Source organism: Sinocyclocheilus rhinocerous, unplaced genomic scaffold, assembly GCF_001515625.1.
Source record: "Sinocyclocheilus rhinocerous isolate Xijiao unplaced genomic scaffold, SAMN03320098_v1.1 scaffold652, whole genome shotgun sequence".
Classification (NCBI taxonomy): Eukaryota; Metazoa; Chordata; class Actinopteri; order Cypriniformes; family Cyprinidae; genus Sinocyclocheilus; species Sinocyclocheilus rhinocerous.
In genome coordinates this window covers 35,801-53,912 of record NW_015642060.1, presented here as the reverse complement: position 1 = coordinate 53,912, position 18,112 = coordinate 35,801, and the positions used below count along the sequence as shown (strand labels likewise).

At 40.8% G+C, this 18,112-nt stretch overlaps 1 protein-coding gene across 1 annotated transcript in view; it reads right to left on the bottom strand.

Annotated features, from left to right (window-relative positions):
* The window catches only part of LOC107755597 (FERM domain-containing protein 3), a 66,192-nt gene that overhangs the window by 17,688 nt on the left and 30,392 nt on the right, over positions 1-18,112 (bottom strand). Inside the window, 5 exon segments of the mRNA XM_016572486.1 lie at positions 12,710-12,773; positions 15,102-15,190; positions 15,403-15,490; positions 15,967-16,090; positions 16,429-16,526. Coding sequence (XP_016427972.1) covers positions 12,710-12,773; positions 15,102-15,190; positions 15,403-15,490; positions 15,967-16,090; positions 16,429-16,526 — 463 coding nt within the window.

Below are 18,112 nucleotides of genomic sequence, written 5' to 3'. Positions count from 1 at the left end.
CACAATATAAATGTTTGTATATCATGTATTTTATCACCACTCAGGAGGACATGGACTGGTTTATAATGAGTCACATGTTGGATTAATAACCATGCATGAGAGGACGAATGCTACGTCAGTGCTGTAATGAAAATGTATAGAGGGTATTGGTTTTCTGCTGGGTCGATATGCGTTGGATTCCTGTTGACGCATCTGAGATTACAGTGGGGTGAATGTGCTAAACTGCCAACCAAACTATGTGACAGCCTGAGCCCAGCGAATATATGTGTTGGATCAAACGTCCTGGGCTGAAGCGGAGGTGAATATGTAAGTGTTAGGCTGATGTGACAGAGATATATATGAGGCCTGATAAAGTGCTGTGAAAAACAGAAGTGTTAGGAGAATAAGTTCCATTAACCCCACGCATCGTGTAATCTAAGACTGGGATCGATAGATGGAGTACTAAACAGAACAGTGAATCCAGAAAGAAATCAATGCAAACCACTTCCAGGCCGTTTAGCATCAAACTGCTGCCCCTGCAATATACTGCTGAACGCTCACACTGAGATTACCGTCACATCATTAAAACAAAGCTAAATGTCAGAGCGCTCACCCAACCTATGACAAGAGACGGTCCACTAATCATCTGGGTTTAGGACGGGTATCCCACACTAAACTAACTGGGATTACAAACTGTGGTACACAGAGTGACGTCAGGTGGTATGTATAGCACAACCCTAAAAACATAACCCTTTTAACCAGCGCTGGGTAGTAACTGATTACATGTAATCTTGATTACAAAATCAGGTTCCAAAAATTGAGTACACGCAATTGGATTATATTACATTTTAAAATGCTCACATTCAGATTACAGTTACTTTTTATGGATTACATGATTACATATTATTCACACAATGGCTGTAAATTATTCATAATTAATTGATTTCTTAATTCTCCTTAATTCTTCCTTTTCTTTTAAAGTTTCCTTTTTTTTAATTTTTATATGTAGATTCTAGAAGAACAAAAATAGGCAAGCCCTGGTGTAATGTAATGTTCAATGCATTTCAAGATGTTGATCAAATAATGTAATATACTGTATTTTCTTTCTCTTTGCTTTTTTATATCAACATGGTACACATTTAATGGTAAGTTTAAAACAAGTTAGGTAAAAAGTAATCTAAAAGTAATCTAAAAAGTAGTCAGAATACATTACCTTAATTGAGTAACTTAGATTTCATTACGAACTACAATTTTTATCATGTAATCTGTAATCAGTAACGGAGTAAAATTTGTAAGTAATCTACCCAGCACTGCTGTTATTTTATTCCTTATTTAACTTGTTTTATTTTTTATTTATTTTAATTTTTTATTATCTGTGTTTTTTTTGTTCTGTCAATGTCATTCTGTTACACTGTGGAAGCTTCTGTCACGAAAACAAATTCCTCGTATGTGTAAACATACCTGGCAATAAAGCTCATTCTGATTCTGAAATGCCAAGTTCAGTCATGAAACTCTAGATGGCGCAGGCTGATGGGTCGTTAACGCAAATTGATGATATTCACAGTGTTAAACTACTTGGCGCAAGCTAATTGGTTCATGTTGCTTACGCAGCCAATGAGCTTACTACTTTACATTTAAATGGCCGGTTAGTATATTCACTGAGCATTTTGCAGCACGCTTTCAACCCTCCATCCTCCCCAGCTCCACCTGTATAGATCTGCTACGGGTTATTTTTAGGGCTGCAACAACTAATCGATAAAATCGATTATTATCGATTATGAAAATCATTGACAACGATTCTCATTATCGATTAGTCGGGTCTGCCCACAGTGCACGTCCAACTCCAGCCGGTCGCGTCAAATTACAGCACTGAATTACGCATTTTTATGGACAAAATGCATCTAAAAATAGTGGAGGAAACAGAATGAGATGTTGCGGGAGAGTTACGTGATTCAAGCTGCCCAAAACATGAGATTCCTTTATTTTAAGCTTTAAGCTAATGCATTAGCGCAATGGCTTGCCCTGGCAGATGATGCGTGTGCGTCCTCAGTGCAAAAACTTTCAGTTTATGGTCATATCCTTATGTATAAATGAAACAAATTTCCATTTCCATTTTTTCATAAAGGTCCGTCCTGACAGTCTGTGTTAAGTTTTAATCTTTACTGAATGAGAGGCGGGCGCGTGCACGTGAGCCCTCACTCCCAGTGGGCAAGGTAGGCCTCTGGCCTGATAGGCCGTTCGGATCGCATCCACAATCCAGTGGGAGATCCTCTGTCTGGAGACAGCATTCCTCTTCTGCTGTCCTCCGAAGCAGATAAAGAGCTGTTCAGAACTCCTGAAACTCTGAGTGCGATCTAGGTATGTGCGTAGGGCTCGCACTGGGCACAACAGAGACAGGTCGGGGTCCCCTTCTTGGAAGGGGATAGCTTGCAATGTTACCACCTGGTTCCTGAAAGGAGTGATGGGAACCTTGGGCACATATCCAGGCCGGGGTCTCAGGACAACGTGAGAGTCTGCCAGCCCGAACTCCAAGCATGATTCGTTAACGGAGAGGGCTTGGAGATCCCCCACCCTCTTGACAGAAGTGAGCGCAGTCAGGAGGGCCGTCTTCATGGAGAGGGCACTGAACTCAACTGACTGAAGGGGCCCAAGCAGATCTCTCTGTAAGGCCTGCAAGACCACAGTGAGATCCCAAGAGGGAATGAGACATGGCCTCGGAGGGTTCAACCTCCAGGCGCCTCTGAGGAACCTGATAACCAGATCGTGCTTCCCCACCAATCTGCCTCCCACAGTGTCGTGGTTAGCCGCAATCGCAACCACGTACACCTTAAGTGTAGAAACAGACAGGTGCCTGTCCAGGCCTCCTTGGAGGAAGGAGAGCACAGATCCGATGCCACATCTCCGAGGGTCCTTCCCCTGGGAAGAATACCAATTCACGAAAACGCACCACTTCAGGTCGTACAACCGCCTCGTCGAGGGGGCTCTGGCCTGACCTATGGTATTCACCATGGCTGGTGAGAGGTCTCTAAGTTTCTCCTGGTCGCATCCAGGGACCAAACATGAAGGTTCCAGAGATCCGGGCGCAGAATGCCAAATTGTGCCCTTCCCCTGATAAAGGAGGTCCTTCCTCAGGAGAATTCGCCAGGGAGGAACTGATGCCATGAGCACGAGCTCTGAGAACCAGGTCCTCTTGTGCCAATAAGGGGCCACAAGAAGGAGCTGTTCCCCGTCTTCCCTGACTTTGCACAGTGTCTGTGCAATGAGGCTCACTGGGGGAAACGCATACTTGAGTAGGCCCCTGGGCCAGCTGTGAGCCAGTGCGTCCGTGCCGAGGAGAGCCTCGGTCAGGGAGTACCACAACTGGCAGTGGGTTGATTCCAATGAAGCAAACACCTGTTCTAAGGGCACTCCTGCCCATAGAAAACAGATGTCCTCCCAAGGACTGAAGGTACGGCAACACAACGGTGTGATGTTCACACGGAGTGAGCCGTGATGCCGTGATGCCATGCCCATCTCGGGACTCTGGTACAAAGCCAGTGCTGAAGCGGTCTCATATGCCTCAGTCCCAGCGGCGTGACTGCGGCTTAGAACGCCATATGCCCCAGGAGCCTCTGAAAGTTTTTGAAAGGGACCGCCATTCTCTGCTTGAGAGCCCTCAAGCATTTCAGCGCTAACTGAGCACGATCCTGAGAGAGGCGTGCAGTCATCGTAACCGAGTCCAATTCTACACCGAGAAAAGAGATACTCTACACAGGGGAGAGTTTGCTCTTTTCCCAGTTCACCCAAAGTCCCAATCGGGCTAGGTGGTCGAGGACCATGTCCCTGTATGCGCAAACCAATTCTTGCGAGTGAGCTAGGATTAGCCAGTCGTTGAGGTAATTGAGAATGCGAATGCCCACTTCCATGAGAGGGGTAAGGGCAGCCTCCGCGATCTTAGTAAAGACGCGAGGAGACAGGGACAGCCCGAAGGGAAGAACCTTGTACTGATATGCCCGTCCTTCGAAGGCAAACCGAAGAAACGGCCTGTGCCTTGGTAGGATTGAGACATGAAAGTACGCATCCTTCAGGTCTATTGCCACAAACCAATCCTGATCTCTGACACATGTTAATATGTGCTTGAGGGTTAACATTCTAAACGGAATCTTGTGTAGGACCCGGTTCAGTGTCCTCAAATCCAGGATTGGTCTGAGCCCCCCGGCCTTCTTGGGTACAATGAAGTAGGGGCTGTAAAACCCCTTCTTCATTTCGGCCAGGGGAACAGGCTCGATTGCACCCTTCCCGAGAAGGGTTGCGACCTCCGCCCGAAGAACAGCAGCATTCTCGCCTCGTACTGAGGTAAACAGAATGCCCCTGAACTTGGGCGGGCGCCTGGCAAACTGAATTGCATAGCCGAGCCAAATGGTTCTGAGGAGCCATCGGGAGGGATTGGAGAGGCTTGACCAAGCGTCCAGATACCCTGCCAACGGTCTCAAAGGAACCATGTTCGACGTACCTCGGGCAGGGTTCCTGTGGCTGAGCGGAATGGAAGGCGCTGTGGTAGGAGGTGAAACGCCCTGTGAAACACACAATGCCTTGTCCGCAGGGTCTGTCACATGTGCCACCAACGGATGAGGGAACATGAGTTCGCCAGCATGCGTCGTGTTGGCTGAGTGACAGACCCTTTGCATCTGAATGTGAGGAGACGGAGTGTCTGTGTCCAAACAGGTTCTGATGCATGGTTTCAGCATCTGGCCGTCGCAAATGGGAGGGCCAAAAAAGCTGTGTGTGACCCAGAGAAGAAGGAAATTGCTCTTTTATTGACCAGGTGGTGGCGATCTGCCAGGTGGCAGACAGCCGTGGTGGAGCCGAATCCACCTCTCATCCCCACGCCGGAAGTGGATCCAGGCTGGCAAAATGGATGTGTTTGATGGCCTCTGTCTGCTTCTTCACTGTGGAGATCTGCTGGGCAAATTCTTCCATTTGTGTCGCCAAAGAGACCAACCTGTGAAATGGGGGTGTTAAGAAATCGTACTTTCTTGGCTTCCCACATCTCAGCCAGGTTGAGCCACAGGTGGCATTCCTGGACCACTAATGTGGACATCGCCCTCCCCAGAGCCTGCGCCGTGACCTTCGTACCCCGGAGGGCATAGTCAGTCGCTGAGCGCAGTTCCTGCAGTACCTCTGGGTTGGGACCACCCTCGTGCAGTTCTTTCAACGCCTTGACCTGGTAGACTTGCAGGATGACTATGGCATGCAGGGCGGATGCAGCTTGTCCAGAAGCCCAATAAGCCTTCGCTACCAGGGATGAAGATAACTTACAGGCCCTGGACGGGAGTCTCGGGCGGCCTCGCCAGGTGACGGCGTTTTGCGGGCAAAGATGCACCGCAATCGCTCTCTCCACCTGGGAAACCTCCGTATACCCCCTCGCTGGACCCCCATCGAGGGTGGTGAGGGCAGAGGAGCCGGTGTACCATGTTCTGGCTGAAAAAGGGGCCTTCCACGATTTTGTCAGCTCCTCGTGCACTTCCGGGAAGAAAGGCACCGGGGCCGAGCGCGGCTTAGTGTCGCGCTCAGCACCCAGAAACCAATCGTCCAGCAGCGAGCGCTCGGGGCAGGGTGGGGGAGACCACTCCAGCCCGATGCTCTTGGCTGCCCGTGTAAGCACGGCTGCCATCTCAGCGTCAGCCTTTGACTGAGGCTCAGCGCCCGTAGGTGCTTGTTCAGCCGAGTCATCTACTTCCGGTGGCTCGAGCCCGACCTCCGATGCTGCGATCGACAGCTCATCCTGCTCGCGAGCTCCAAATGAGAGATTGAGCCTGCCCAGGGACGAGCTCTCAAACTCGACCGGTAAACACAAAACAAGGGAAGAACGGGAAGCTCGCAGGGATTGTTCCGGCGAAACTGATCCCGCTTCCCCATGCTCTTCCGCGGTGCACATCGCTGCGGCCTTGTACCCGGAGGTAGAAGGACCAGAGCGGCAAGCTGCAGCGGTGACTCGGGGTCTTTTGATGAAGAACCCAAGCCGCAAGCGCAACGTGCCGATGGGAAGTGCCTCGCAAGCGGGGCACGAACCATCCACAAGCGCTGCCTCAGCGTGAGCACGTCCCAAACACTGAATACAACACTCGTGCCAGTCATCTGTCGAGATGTGCCAACCGCAAACCAGAAACACACGGACGGAAAGGCATGATGTAACACACAATTCCACTCGTGTAGCTCACAGAGAAATTGTACTCTTTTAGAGGAAATTTGCTCTTTTAGAGATCGCCGTTGAAGCACCCAGGGGTACTCTCACAACACTTATCTGTGTATGAGTAGGGAGAGACCGCTGATCATGCCTTAGATCCAACGACGAGGAATCGAGAGGTGAATGATCGCAACTTCTCAGTGAGAGACGCTGCATTCGGCTCCGAAAAAAAGAACGAGTGAGCAGATGCTATGCTGGCCTATTTATACCCGGATGTCCGGGGCGTGGCCAGCCATGCAAATTCTGCACACCCAATTTCATTGGCCTTTTCTCAAAGATGTCAGAGGTGTTTGGGCTCCCAAGAGCGACCCCTAGTGTTGTACACTCGACACACGAGGAATCGAGAGGTGAATGATCGCAACTTCTCAGTGAGAGACGCTGCATTCGGCTCCGAAAAAAAGAACGAGTGAGCAGATGCTATGCTGGCCTATTTATACCCGGATGTCCGGGGCGTGGCCAGCCATGCAAATTCTGCACACCCAATTTCATTGGCCTTTTCTCAAAGATGTCAGAGGTGTTTGGGCTCCCAAGAGCGACCCCTAGTGTTGTACACTCGACACAACGTCGAAGTGAACGACAGAAAGGGAACTCTAAGTTACTTCACCACAGTGAAAAACTCTAAAAGTGATTTACTAAACAGGTCAAATTAGCATGAGAGTGCAAGTTCTGCTGTTGATCTACTGACAATGTGCAAATTAAAGAACACAGACACAGCTGGATCATTTCCATAATGACCAATGCAATCTACCAAGAGCAGCGCAAATTAGCTTAGAGACGATGATAATCAGGTGTGTGTAATCTACAAACACAGGCGCAAAATGAGTTAAGACATGCTTTTTTGGGGGCGTTAAATAATGTCACTAAATTGACTACCGCAAACCTTAGTAAATCGCATTGCATGATTCATTTAAATACTCTCCTCCCAGAAATTTTGCGTGAATCTCCTACAAATGCATATGCAAGAAGTTCAGCTGCAAAAATGACTGTGTCTGCACCTTTTCATTGCTAATGTTTGGCTGTATGTCTTTAGTAAATCCTGACAGTAGTTTGTTTACAGCAAAAGAGGGTTTGCATTGGCACAAGCTGTTAGTAAATCAGGCCCTTTATAGTTTAACATCACATTATATGCAATTTTACTGTATAATACTGTATGTAAAATTGATCAGTTTCCCTGTTGGTGTTCCAATGGAGTTCCATGTTCCAAGTTGGTGATACATCACATACAATAAAATTTTATATAAATTATTTATTTATTTATTTATTTTTATTTTATTTTTTTGTTATCAGTAATGCATATTAGGATGTTCCGTGTTACATTTAATGCTATTTAGATCTGTTTATTGCACTATTTTATTCTCATGTGAGTTAATGGTCTTTTATCTTTGTGTGTGACCCATTGTCTATTACATTGTTAACATTCTATCACTTAATTAAATATAAAAGGTTAAAAGTTGAACACTTTTATAAGAAACACTGGATTCAGTTGTGAGCATCATAGCAATAATGAAACCAGAGACAGCAGCAAAAATAGCAATTACATATATAAAAAAAAAAATTTCCATGTAGATGTCGACATTTAAAGGATTTTGTTGATAAATGAGGTGGGAGAAATTCTTTATAAAAATTAACAATAATGACTTAACTATGAAAATATTTTGTAATTGTTAAATAAAATACATTTTAATAAATAAAAGCAATGCCTCATATAATCATATTGACACACTGCCATTTTTATTATATTTAATTTTTGCTTTATGAAATATACAAATTATGTACAGGAAGGGAAAAAAACACAATGTTTTTTGTACTAATTTTATTGTCCAGATGCAAATAAATTCCTCAATAAGCCACACAGTTTGAAGTATAATTCATGTCAGGAGTGCAAATAGTGCTGGATGAGTTATGTAAGAAGTCTCTAAGGTCTGTTCAAATGCCTGACTCTAAGTATATGAATAATAATTCAGAAATCATTCTGTGAGATTTGAGTAGGAGAACAGGTCAGCTGTTGCTCAACCTCTGTGGATAGTGAACAGTCTGCGCTTCAACACTTCTGGGCAGAATAGTGTGTATCACAGACAGACGTGTGCACTTGTGTGTGAAACACAGTCACATGTCTGGTATAAGTAAATGCACACACATCCTTTTCAAGTGTGTGTGTGAACATGCAGAGAAAGACACTTCAGTGAGAACAGCACACAATGATTCTCACTGCTCACACATACAGTATCAACCCAGAGACTCTCAGGCTTGCATGGGTGGCGAGCCAGACAGGCGATGATATAGTGTACAGAAAGAACCTATCACACACACACAGATATAGACATACAACAACACTTTAGTTTCATACCCATCATATAATATGCATAACTTCACAAGCAACCTAAGAAATATTTCATAGCTTTAAACCAGTGGTTCTCAACCTTTTTGACTCCAAGTCATTTGTGATTTACTGGATAAGGATTAAGTGTACATAGAGTATAATTTTGTTGTTCGCAATATTGTAGAGACTGGCATAATTAGTAATATCTTGATTTTTTTTAGCTTATTTTAATGCTTGTTTTGTCTTATTTTAAAACATTTAAGTCATGTTAAGGTCCCCTGGTTGAGAACCACTGTTTTAAACTATTTCAATAAAAGTGTGTTAAATCTATATAAAGTTTGGCTGCACGATGTCAAGTTGTATATAAATTGAGTTTTCTATTATAACAATGTCAGTAATAGCAGTGCATTTATATTCATTCCCAAAAAGAAGGCTTCAGGATTTATTTTATTTAGGATTTATTTCAATAATTTATTTAAAAATATTTATTCTTTTTTTTTCAACAATATTTATTTAAAGTATTCATAAAATATTTACTAAAACACTCAAGAGCAGAGTAATAAAAAGAGAAAGTATAATGAATTTAGGAAAATTACCTTCTATTGTTTAAGTGTATACAGGATAATATGGCAAAAAAGTTATTCCAATCTAAATCAAAATGAATAATTTTTAATTAGAATATCCAGTAAAATACTGGATGTTTTTCATAATTGTGCAGTTCTAACAGTGTTGCCTGTGAAATTCTCATGAATACTCTATGTTGGGCACTACAACTAAAGACTGATTAAAATCAGGACAGATATGTGGGTGAGGAAATGTACTAAGGCTATATAGTCATAATTCATGAGTTCATCAATGGCCATGATGTATATGTTTACTCACCAGCAATGGAAAAGTGCACACAGAGAAAAGAAGACAGAAGCACATGTAAAACTAGATTTAAAGCGTGACACACAAACAGAATGACAGGCACAGGACGCTGAATAAAGACCTGTTCACACCAAGAACCATAACTATAACAATAATTATATTAGTGCCCACACCAATGGATGTTTTGTCTATTATAATATGCAGTTTTGTCATCTGCAGCCTTAAATGCTTGAGCATTTCAAAGTCAGGTGGATTCTCACTCTCAGTAATTTTATCATTCAACAGCTGGGGAAAAAAATCATTCTGACAGTGATTCCAACGATATTGTTCCTTGTTATCATTATAGTTGTCATGTGGACGTCTCTATTTTCATATAAAATTTAGGGTGACCATATTTTAGCTTTCCAAAAAGAGGACAGTAGTGTAACACATTATACATAGCAAGGTTTTTTTTTAGTTTGCTTGCTTGTTTTATTTTTTATAATAAATAATAGATAGAAGTCAATAGAACAGAAAAAGAATAGATAATGCTTGTGTTAGAAGGTCATTATTTATAATAAATAAAAAGAAAAAAAGTAGAAAGAATAGATAAAGAATAGAGAATGCTAGTGTTAAAGGCTCTTTTTTTAAATAAAACAAGTAGTTAGAATAGAAATAGAATAGAGAGTGCAAATGTTAGAGGGTCAAGTTTTTTTAATAAAAAAAAACAAGCTGATAAAATTTGAATCAGCATAAGAATAGAGAGCGCTAGTTAGAGGGTCAAATGAAGATGAAAGAGATATGTTTTCAGCTGTTTCTTGAAAATGATTAAAGACTCAGCTGCTTGGATTGAGTTCATTCCACCAGGAGGGAACAGTTAATGTAAAAGTCAATGAAAGTGTTATCATAGTTAGAATGCAAAATGTTTCAATACAAGCATTTCAGTCAAATGTAATTTATGCAATATTTCAAACCTTTAACCCACTTGGGAAAATCAACCCATGGCAACAATTTAAAAGTAGGCCAATTCTGTGGAAAAAACGCAGACTTGACAACCCTGCATCCAACAAGAGCTACCGGAGTCAGCTTTGATCACAGGTCGAGAATAAGGAGAGATGACTGACAAGATCATGCTGGAGTATTTGCTGCTCAACAGATCCTGAACTCATTGACAAATATCTGATCTTGTAATATGTGCTCCCTTTACACAGAGTGCGTGTGATCGCGAAATCGAAAGTGAAAGAGAACAGCGCACACGCTCATTCGAAAAGAGATTTAAATGCTCCGCATACTGAGAGCGGCTTCCCGATGCGCTAAAATTATATATAATATTAGAATGTGTAAAGGAGTGGACACGAAAATCGCGGGAGTGAAACACATAGCAGGTAACAATGGTCAGAAATTCAGCGGGAGTGGGATTAAGAAAACACCCGAATCCCGGACATTTTGGGCGATTAAGAAATCCCGGCCGGACGCATATTTTTAGGTCCAGAAAGAGGACATGTCCGGGGAAAAGAGGACGTATGAACACCCTATATAATTAGAACAATTATTAAAACTTTATACTTGTAGTTATCATTACAATTATTGTCCTTAGTGTGAACAGGACTGAAATCTGTACTGGCAAAAAAAAGCCACTTTGATATCTGCATTAAAATGGTAAGGTTTGATGTAGGGTGACCATATGTGGAGAAATGTCCGGGCTTTGGCTTTGTTTTTCTGTTGTTTTCATACTTACTGAGGATAATGACTGAAAAGTAGTTTGACCAATAGTGTGCAGTAGGGCTGTCATGATTCCTCGATTCAATTCGAGTACTCAATAAAAAAAAATAAAAAAAATCCTAGATTGCATTTTGCCAGTGCTGAGTAACCGGCAAAATACCGGAAGTGGTGCATTCCATGGACGAGAATCCATTAAACACATTATTAGACGATTTCCAAGGCTGCATGATATATTAAACCCATTTAAAAATCATAATAAAGCACAATGCTATTGTAAATTTACAAACGCTATGATTCAATTAAATAAATATATGCAATGCAGGTTTAATATGCGTCTCAGAGGGGCTCCGTTCTCAGTAAATGCTGCTCCACACGAACTGTTATCGTTTATATGAAGGCAGCGTATCAAACTCCATCTCTGCATATTGCTGTGTGTTTGGGTTTATTATAACGTTCATCTGGGAACGTAACGTGCGCCATTTCATCAGATTTGTAAGGTAAATCATTTACTAACCTACGCAAACACAGGAGAATACATCAATATCTTTCCCATTATGCAAACTGTGCATCGCGACTTCAAAATAAAAGCTCAAACCCTCACTCTGAGTTTGCACGTTTTGATATCCACATATTCAAGAAATTACAGTAGCTGTAGCATTTCTGTCGTAAAGAAATGGCCAAATATCAAAGATAAAGTAGACATTTTAATAAAATGTTGTTTAGTCAATATTAAACAAGGATTAGATTGCGCTGTAAAGTATAAAAACAATCGTCAGGCAGTTGGCGCCCCCTGCAGGCATTTGTTATAATGCGTAATGTACGTTAGCTCTATTGTTTATAACACATTATGTATTTTAACAGTTTTGTTCAATAAAACCATATGATTACTTGCTTTGGATACTTTATTTGAACTAATTATTATTGCCTCATTGCTATTATATATGTATTTTAAGTAATTTTAAAGGCTACGGTTTGCTTAGGTCTATTTTTATTACTACAAAAAATGAATTATAGCAATCCGATTACTAGATTATTTGTCAGAATAATCGACTGATTACTCGATTACCAAAATAATTGTTAGTGACAGCCCTAGTGTGCAGGCATTATACATAATCGAACAATCACAGTGTACGATAAAGCAGGATCTACAGAGAACTGTTAAAGCAATGTATGTACACGTACATATAATGTATGAGGACTGTAAAGAAACCGTCAGTAGGAAAACAAAGCCAAAACCAGGACATTTAATTTGTAGAAATCCCGGCTAGGACACGTGGGGAAAAAGAGGATGTATGGTCACCCTGTTTAATAGGCTTTATTCTTTATGAATCATTTAAATTATGTTTTCAGCTATTTATTATTGTAGAATGAAGAATAGGGGCATGGGAATGTTAATAAATATATAGGACAATGCCAGTGAGTTTATCAAAGCTCTCAAATGAATGTAAGATAACATAAAATTGAGTTTATAATGTCCTCATGATGTAATGTACAGCATAATGATAATCTGAATGGTTTTAGGTCCGGTTTCATTGGTATTACACGGTGGGTAAATGCATTATGAACCATATGACTAAAATGAATGAGAGTTTTAAAAAGATAATGTATCTTACCTCTCTTTGCACTCCAATCACATAAAACGTTTTCCCTTCAAACTTAAATTTGCTGACATCTGCCCTGCAAGAGTGAGGGATACAAATGAAAGTTACAAGTGAGGCGTTCAATGTAAAAGGTTCATGTCAACAGACACTCTAACGCTATGAGAGGGAAACTCTTCAAAAGCATTCATCTGCTTGTTGACTGTGAGCTGGTGTTAACAACCGTACAAAACCTCATATGTCATATAGATCAGGAGCACCCACAGACCGCTCACCCATCCGCTGATCAACTGGCCTTACATAATGCCTGTGAGTCACAGCGCACAGGCTTTCAACTGTCTGTCGGGAAACAGTTTTATTTACAAGCTCTCAAGCTGATTTTGAGGAAGAACAGATCCTCGTTGCAACTCAATTTGCAAGGTTATTGCATCAGATTTTTAAAAGATATTCAAGACTTTCATTGGAGATGCTTAATGGCAAGACATCCGTGATATATTATATACAGTATACTGTTTTATTTTTATTTTATTTTTATTTTTTTTTTGCTTTGTTCTCAGAGTCTGATTTCAGGTTTAAGGCCTGTTTACATCAAGGAGGATAACTATAATGACAAAGATAACTAACATTATCATTCCACAAGAATAGGAAATTCACACCACAGCTAACAGTAACAACACCGAGGAACAATGTAATTGGAATCACTATCAAAACTTTTTTTTCCAGCTTATGAACAATTAAAAACACTGGCAGCCAATCAGAATCAACCCAAATTTAAAAGAGCTCTAGCATTTAAAACAGCAGATGACAAAACTGCACAATGCACTTATCACAAATAGAGCATTATCATCCATTGGTGTGGAAACTAATACGGCTATAGTTATTTTTATAGTTATTGGTGTGAACGGGCCTTTACATACCCCTACACCAAAAATGGCAACTATCAGAATAACTATACAGCAATGGAGAGGTAACTTCTGTTTATTATTATTGTCGCTTATAATGCTCAAGCTCGTTTAAAGTTGGGTGGATTCTGATCAGCTGGAAATAATAATTCTGAAAATGTTGTTTTCTGTGTTGTTATTGTTATCATTACTCACAAAATTAGAACAATTATTATAATTTTACAGTCATAGTTATCATTATAGTTATCATCCATGATGACAATAAGGACTTAAAGGGATAGTTCACCAAAAATATTAAAATTCTGTCATTAATTACTCACCCTCATGTCATTCCAAACCCATAAGACAGGGGTCACCAGACTCAGTCCTGGAGGGCCGGTGTCCTGCAGAGTTTAGCTCCAACCCTAATTAAACACACCTGAAGCAGCTAATCAAGTTCTTACTAGGTATACTTGAAACTTCCAGGCAGGTGTGTTGAGGCAAGTTGGAGCTCAACTCTGCAAGACCCCAGCCCTCCAGAATCAAGTTTGGTGACACCTGACGTAAGACCTTCGTACATCTTCAGAAAACAAATTAAGATATTTTTGATGAAATCCGAGAGCTTTCTGACCCTGCATAGAGACAGCAACGCAACTGACACGTTCAAGGCCCAGAAAGGTAGTAAGGACATCATTAAAATAGTCCATGTGACATCAATGTTTCAACCGTGATATTATGAAGTGACAAGAATACTTTTGTGCTCAAAGAAAACAAAAATAATGAAAATAAATTCTAAATTGTTGAAAAATAAATTCAACAATTTGTTCTCTTCCACATCAGTCCTTGACACACATTTTCATTTTTGTTTTCTTTGCCCAAAGTATTCTAGTAGCTTCATAAAGTTACGGTTGAGCCACTGATGTCACATGGACTGTTTTACCGATGTCCTTACTACTATTCTGGGTCTGGGAACATTTCAGTTGTATTTCTGTCTGTGGAGGGTCAGAAAGCTCATGGATTTCATCAAAAATATTTTAATTTGTGTTCTGAAGATGAATGAAGGTCTTACAGGTTTGGAACGACATGAGGGTGAGTAATTAATGAAAGAATTTTAATTTTTGGGTGAACTAGCACTTTGTTTTTGTTTTTTTCCAGAATAAGCTACAAAGGGGACACTAGACTAATGGTGAGGTCATTTTTACTGTTGTTCACCAAACTGTTGCATACACAATCCAGTTATTTCAATAGGAATCCACAAAACCAACCAAATTTTGTGCCAGGTGAAAATATTTCCCTATGGTGATTTCACAGCATGTTCAAGGATTTTACGGATTCGTTGCATTGACCAACATAAAGCTGATTGGTTTAAAAGTGACTTTTGTTTGAGCTGTGCTTGCTACACTAATGACAACAGACAGTCAGCCTTTTTTGTCTGTGAAAACTACACTGAGTAAGGTAAGGTAGTGATGGCAAGTGAATCTGAGAAAAAGTGAAGATATAAAAAAAAAAAACGATAAGATGGTTACCATTTTAAAAGGTGGATCCGCTTATTTCCCTGGAAAACCACAAACCCTCTTGCAGTGAATCCCAGGAAGGCTGTGGATCCTGTGAAATCCTGAAATGAATTAGATTAAGCTTCAGATTCATGATGTTTCAGCTAAAACCAAAATTGGTTTTTGCATTCCATTGCATTGCATTCCTTTAAATTTTTTTTGTTCATGTAAATTTGCTAGATGGACGTCTTTGCTCATTGTGTAGCTTCTTACTTTTTTTCAGCAGCAAATGAAGTTCAACTACTATGACAGATGTTTTTGGTCGAGTCAGTACCTTGCAGGGATGTGGGTCGACTCCATACGTGTCCAGTGTGTGAGCCCTCTGAAGAAGATTTAACTCGGCGAGGGCAGGACACTGTCCCCTACAGAAACAAACAACACAATCTTACAATAAGATCTACAACTAGGCCACACCAAATCTTTAATACTATATACTCTAAATTATTAAGGTTACACGTACAATACTGTTAAAAAGTAAAAAATAATAATATTCAGCAAAGATGTTAAACTGATCAAAAAAATGACATTTAAGACTTAAATTGTTAGAACAAAATATTAAGCACAACTGTTTTCAACATTGATTGTAATCAGAAATGTTTCTTGACCAGCAAATCAGCATATTAGAATGATTTCTGAAGGATCATGTGACACTGAAGTCTAATGACGCTGAAAATTCAGCTTTGACATTTTTACTGTATTTTTGAGCAAATAAATGCAGCCTTTGTGAGCATAAGAGACCTCTTTCAAAAACATTAAAAAATCTTACCAATCCCAAACTTTTGAATGGTAGTTCTACAGTGGGCATGTGGCTTAAATTTGGTGTTTTTTTTCCTCTCACCTCAGCTCATTCTGGTGGATCTCCATGATCTTGCGCTCTAGTTTGAGGGACTGTTTGGGGAAGAGCTTGAAGTCGCTGATGTAGTCTGCAGGATGTTCCTCAGGATCGTAGTCCCCAAGCTCAGCTAAAACAAGACAAACAAAAACTCATCAATGACCAGATGAAAAGCTGAAGAGCCCATGTATCTGCAACTTTCATCTGTTCCTGATCTAAATAAGATTCATATCCATCAGAAACTCTCTTTGCTGGTCACTTTATGGGCAGGGAAATGTGTAAAGAGGATTGAAATATGACTGTTCATTAGTTAAAAACCTTCCAGAAGAAAATGTCTCAGGAACACCGTGTTACTGCTGCTGACAGAGTCTGATGTCAAATAGTACTTAAGCTTTTGGTTACATCAGAAAATGTAATGAAAAGTGTGATTGATTGCAAAATTGTCTAAAGATGAGATTGTATTCTTACCCTGTACTATACAGGCTCCAAGATACGCAGCATCAGCGAAGGGACACAACAGCCTACCATGGTACACGTCTCTCTTCAGCTGCAGGTACAGAAGATACCTGACAATAGAAACAACAGTTGAGGAGACATTTCCAAAAAGTGTTAGTGTTATTTTGACATGAAACATTCACCATGCATTCTCTTTCTTTGGCTACATTCACAGTACAAGCCAAAGTGTCAAATCTAAAAAAAAAATTTGTTGTTAATTCCAACCTCAGATTTTGGGTTCAGGCTGTTCACATGACCCTTTAAATATGGCCCACATCAGAGACTCTGAATAAGTTAAATACGCATAAGACACCCTATCTATCCCAACGTGTTTATATTAATATCATTTTATCTTCAACAAATCTCATAATACATTTAAAAAAAATATCACATTTTGATTATTCCTAATTTAAAAGTAAGCATTATTATTTTAACTTTTCACACACACACACACACACACACATATACAGTTTATATAGAGTGCAATTCAAAATTTATTTTATTTTATTTTATTTAAAAAAGTATGATTATTACACTGCAAAAACTGGTAACCTGCAATATTTCTATATTTCTAAATACAATAAAAAAAATAACATGCTTTATTATATAAAATAGGCTTGGTTGTATAAATTGATGTACTTTGATTAATATTTTTGACTTTCATCTAGATGCTACCATTTTTAGTTTACCTTCTTTCAGTTACCCTTAATCATGCACAATTATGATGAATGATGAATTACACTGACTTAAATTCGCTTGAATTCCAATCCACCTTTTTACATTTACGGTACAATGTGAAATAGATTTGTACCTTTTTTAGAATTGAACAGAACTGAAAATGTTCAATTTTTCTGTTCACACTTGGACACAACGCAAAAAAAGATCAATGTCACATTTGAAGCACAACTGTAAACATGTGAAATCTGTCCAATACCAGTAAGCACAAACATATCAGCAACAATATATTAACTTTAAATGTCACACTGAATATCACACAACAGTTAGAATTATAACTGTTTATAGTTCCCTTTCAGTCGGTCACTACGAGTCACGTCGGTGACAGACGAATTGGGATCTCGCTTAGAGAGACCAATCCACTTCGAGTGTAAACTAAACGAGCCAATGCACATTGGCATGCACAACATCATCTGTTGGCAGACGGCGCTTCAGCGGTGGTCGTTCCTGTGTTCGAGTGGGTTGCGCACTTCAGGCTGCACTACCCCCTGTCGTGCTTCAAGCGGCCATTTCCCCTGTGCGTCTCAGCACGTAAAAGACCATTTCCCTAAAAGAGCCAATTTCTCTAAAAGAGTACAATAACCGCGTCTTTGTAAAGACGACGGATCGTCTTTTTAAAGATGCCATTTCACCCGTGCGTTTCTGGATGCGGTCGTTACTTGGCGCCAGGTGATGGTCACAATCGCTGCCTCACGTGTCTGGGCATTAAACACGCTGAGGTGGCGTTCGCGGATGAGTCATGTTCCCATTGCGGGAAGATGACCATCTCGGAGCTGCGGGCCACACTCCGTTGCCTCTGCCGCGATCTAGTGTTCGTCCTGGCGGCAGCCAGGCGTAGACTACTTCGGGCAGTAGCACGGGCGGTCTGAGGGTTACAGTGGTGGCAAACCCCTCAGGGAACCAACCCTCGGGGGACCATCGC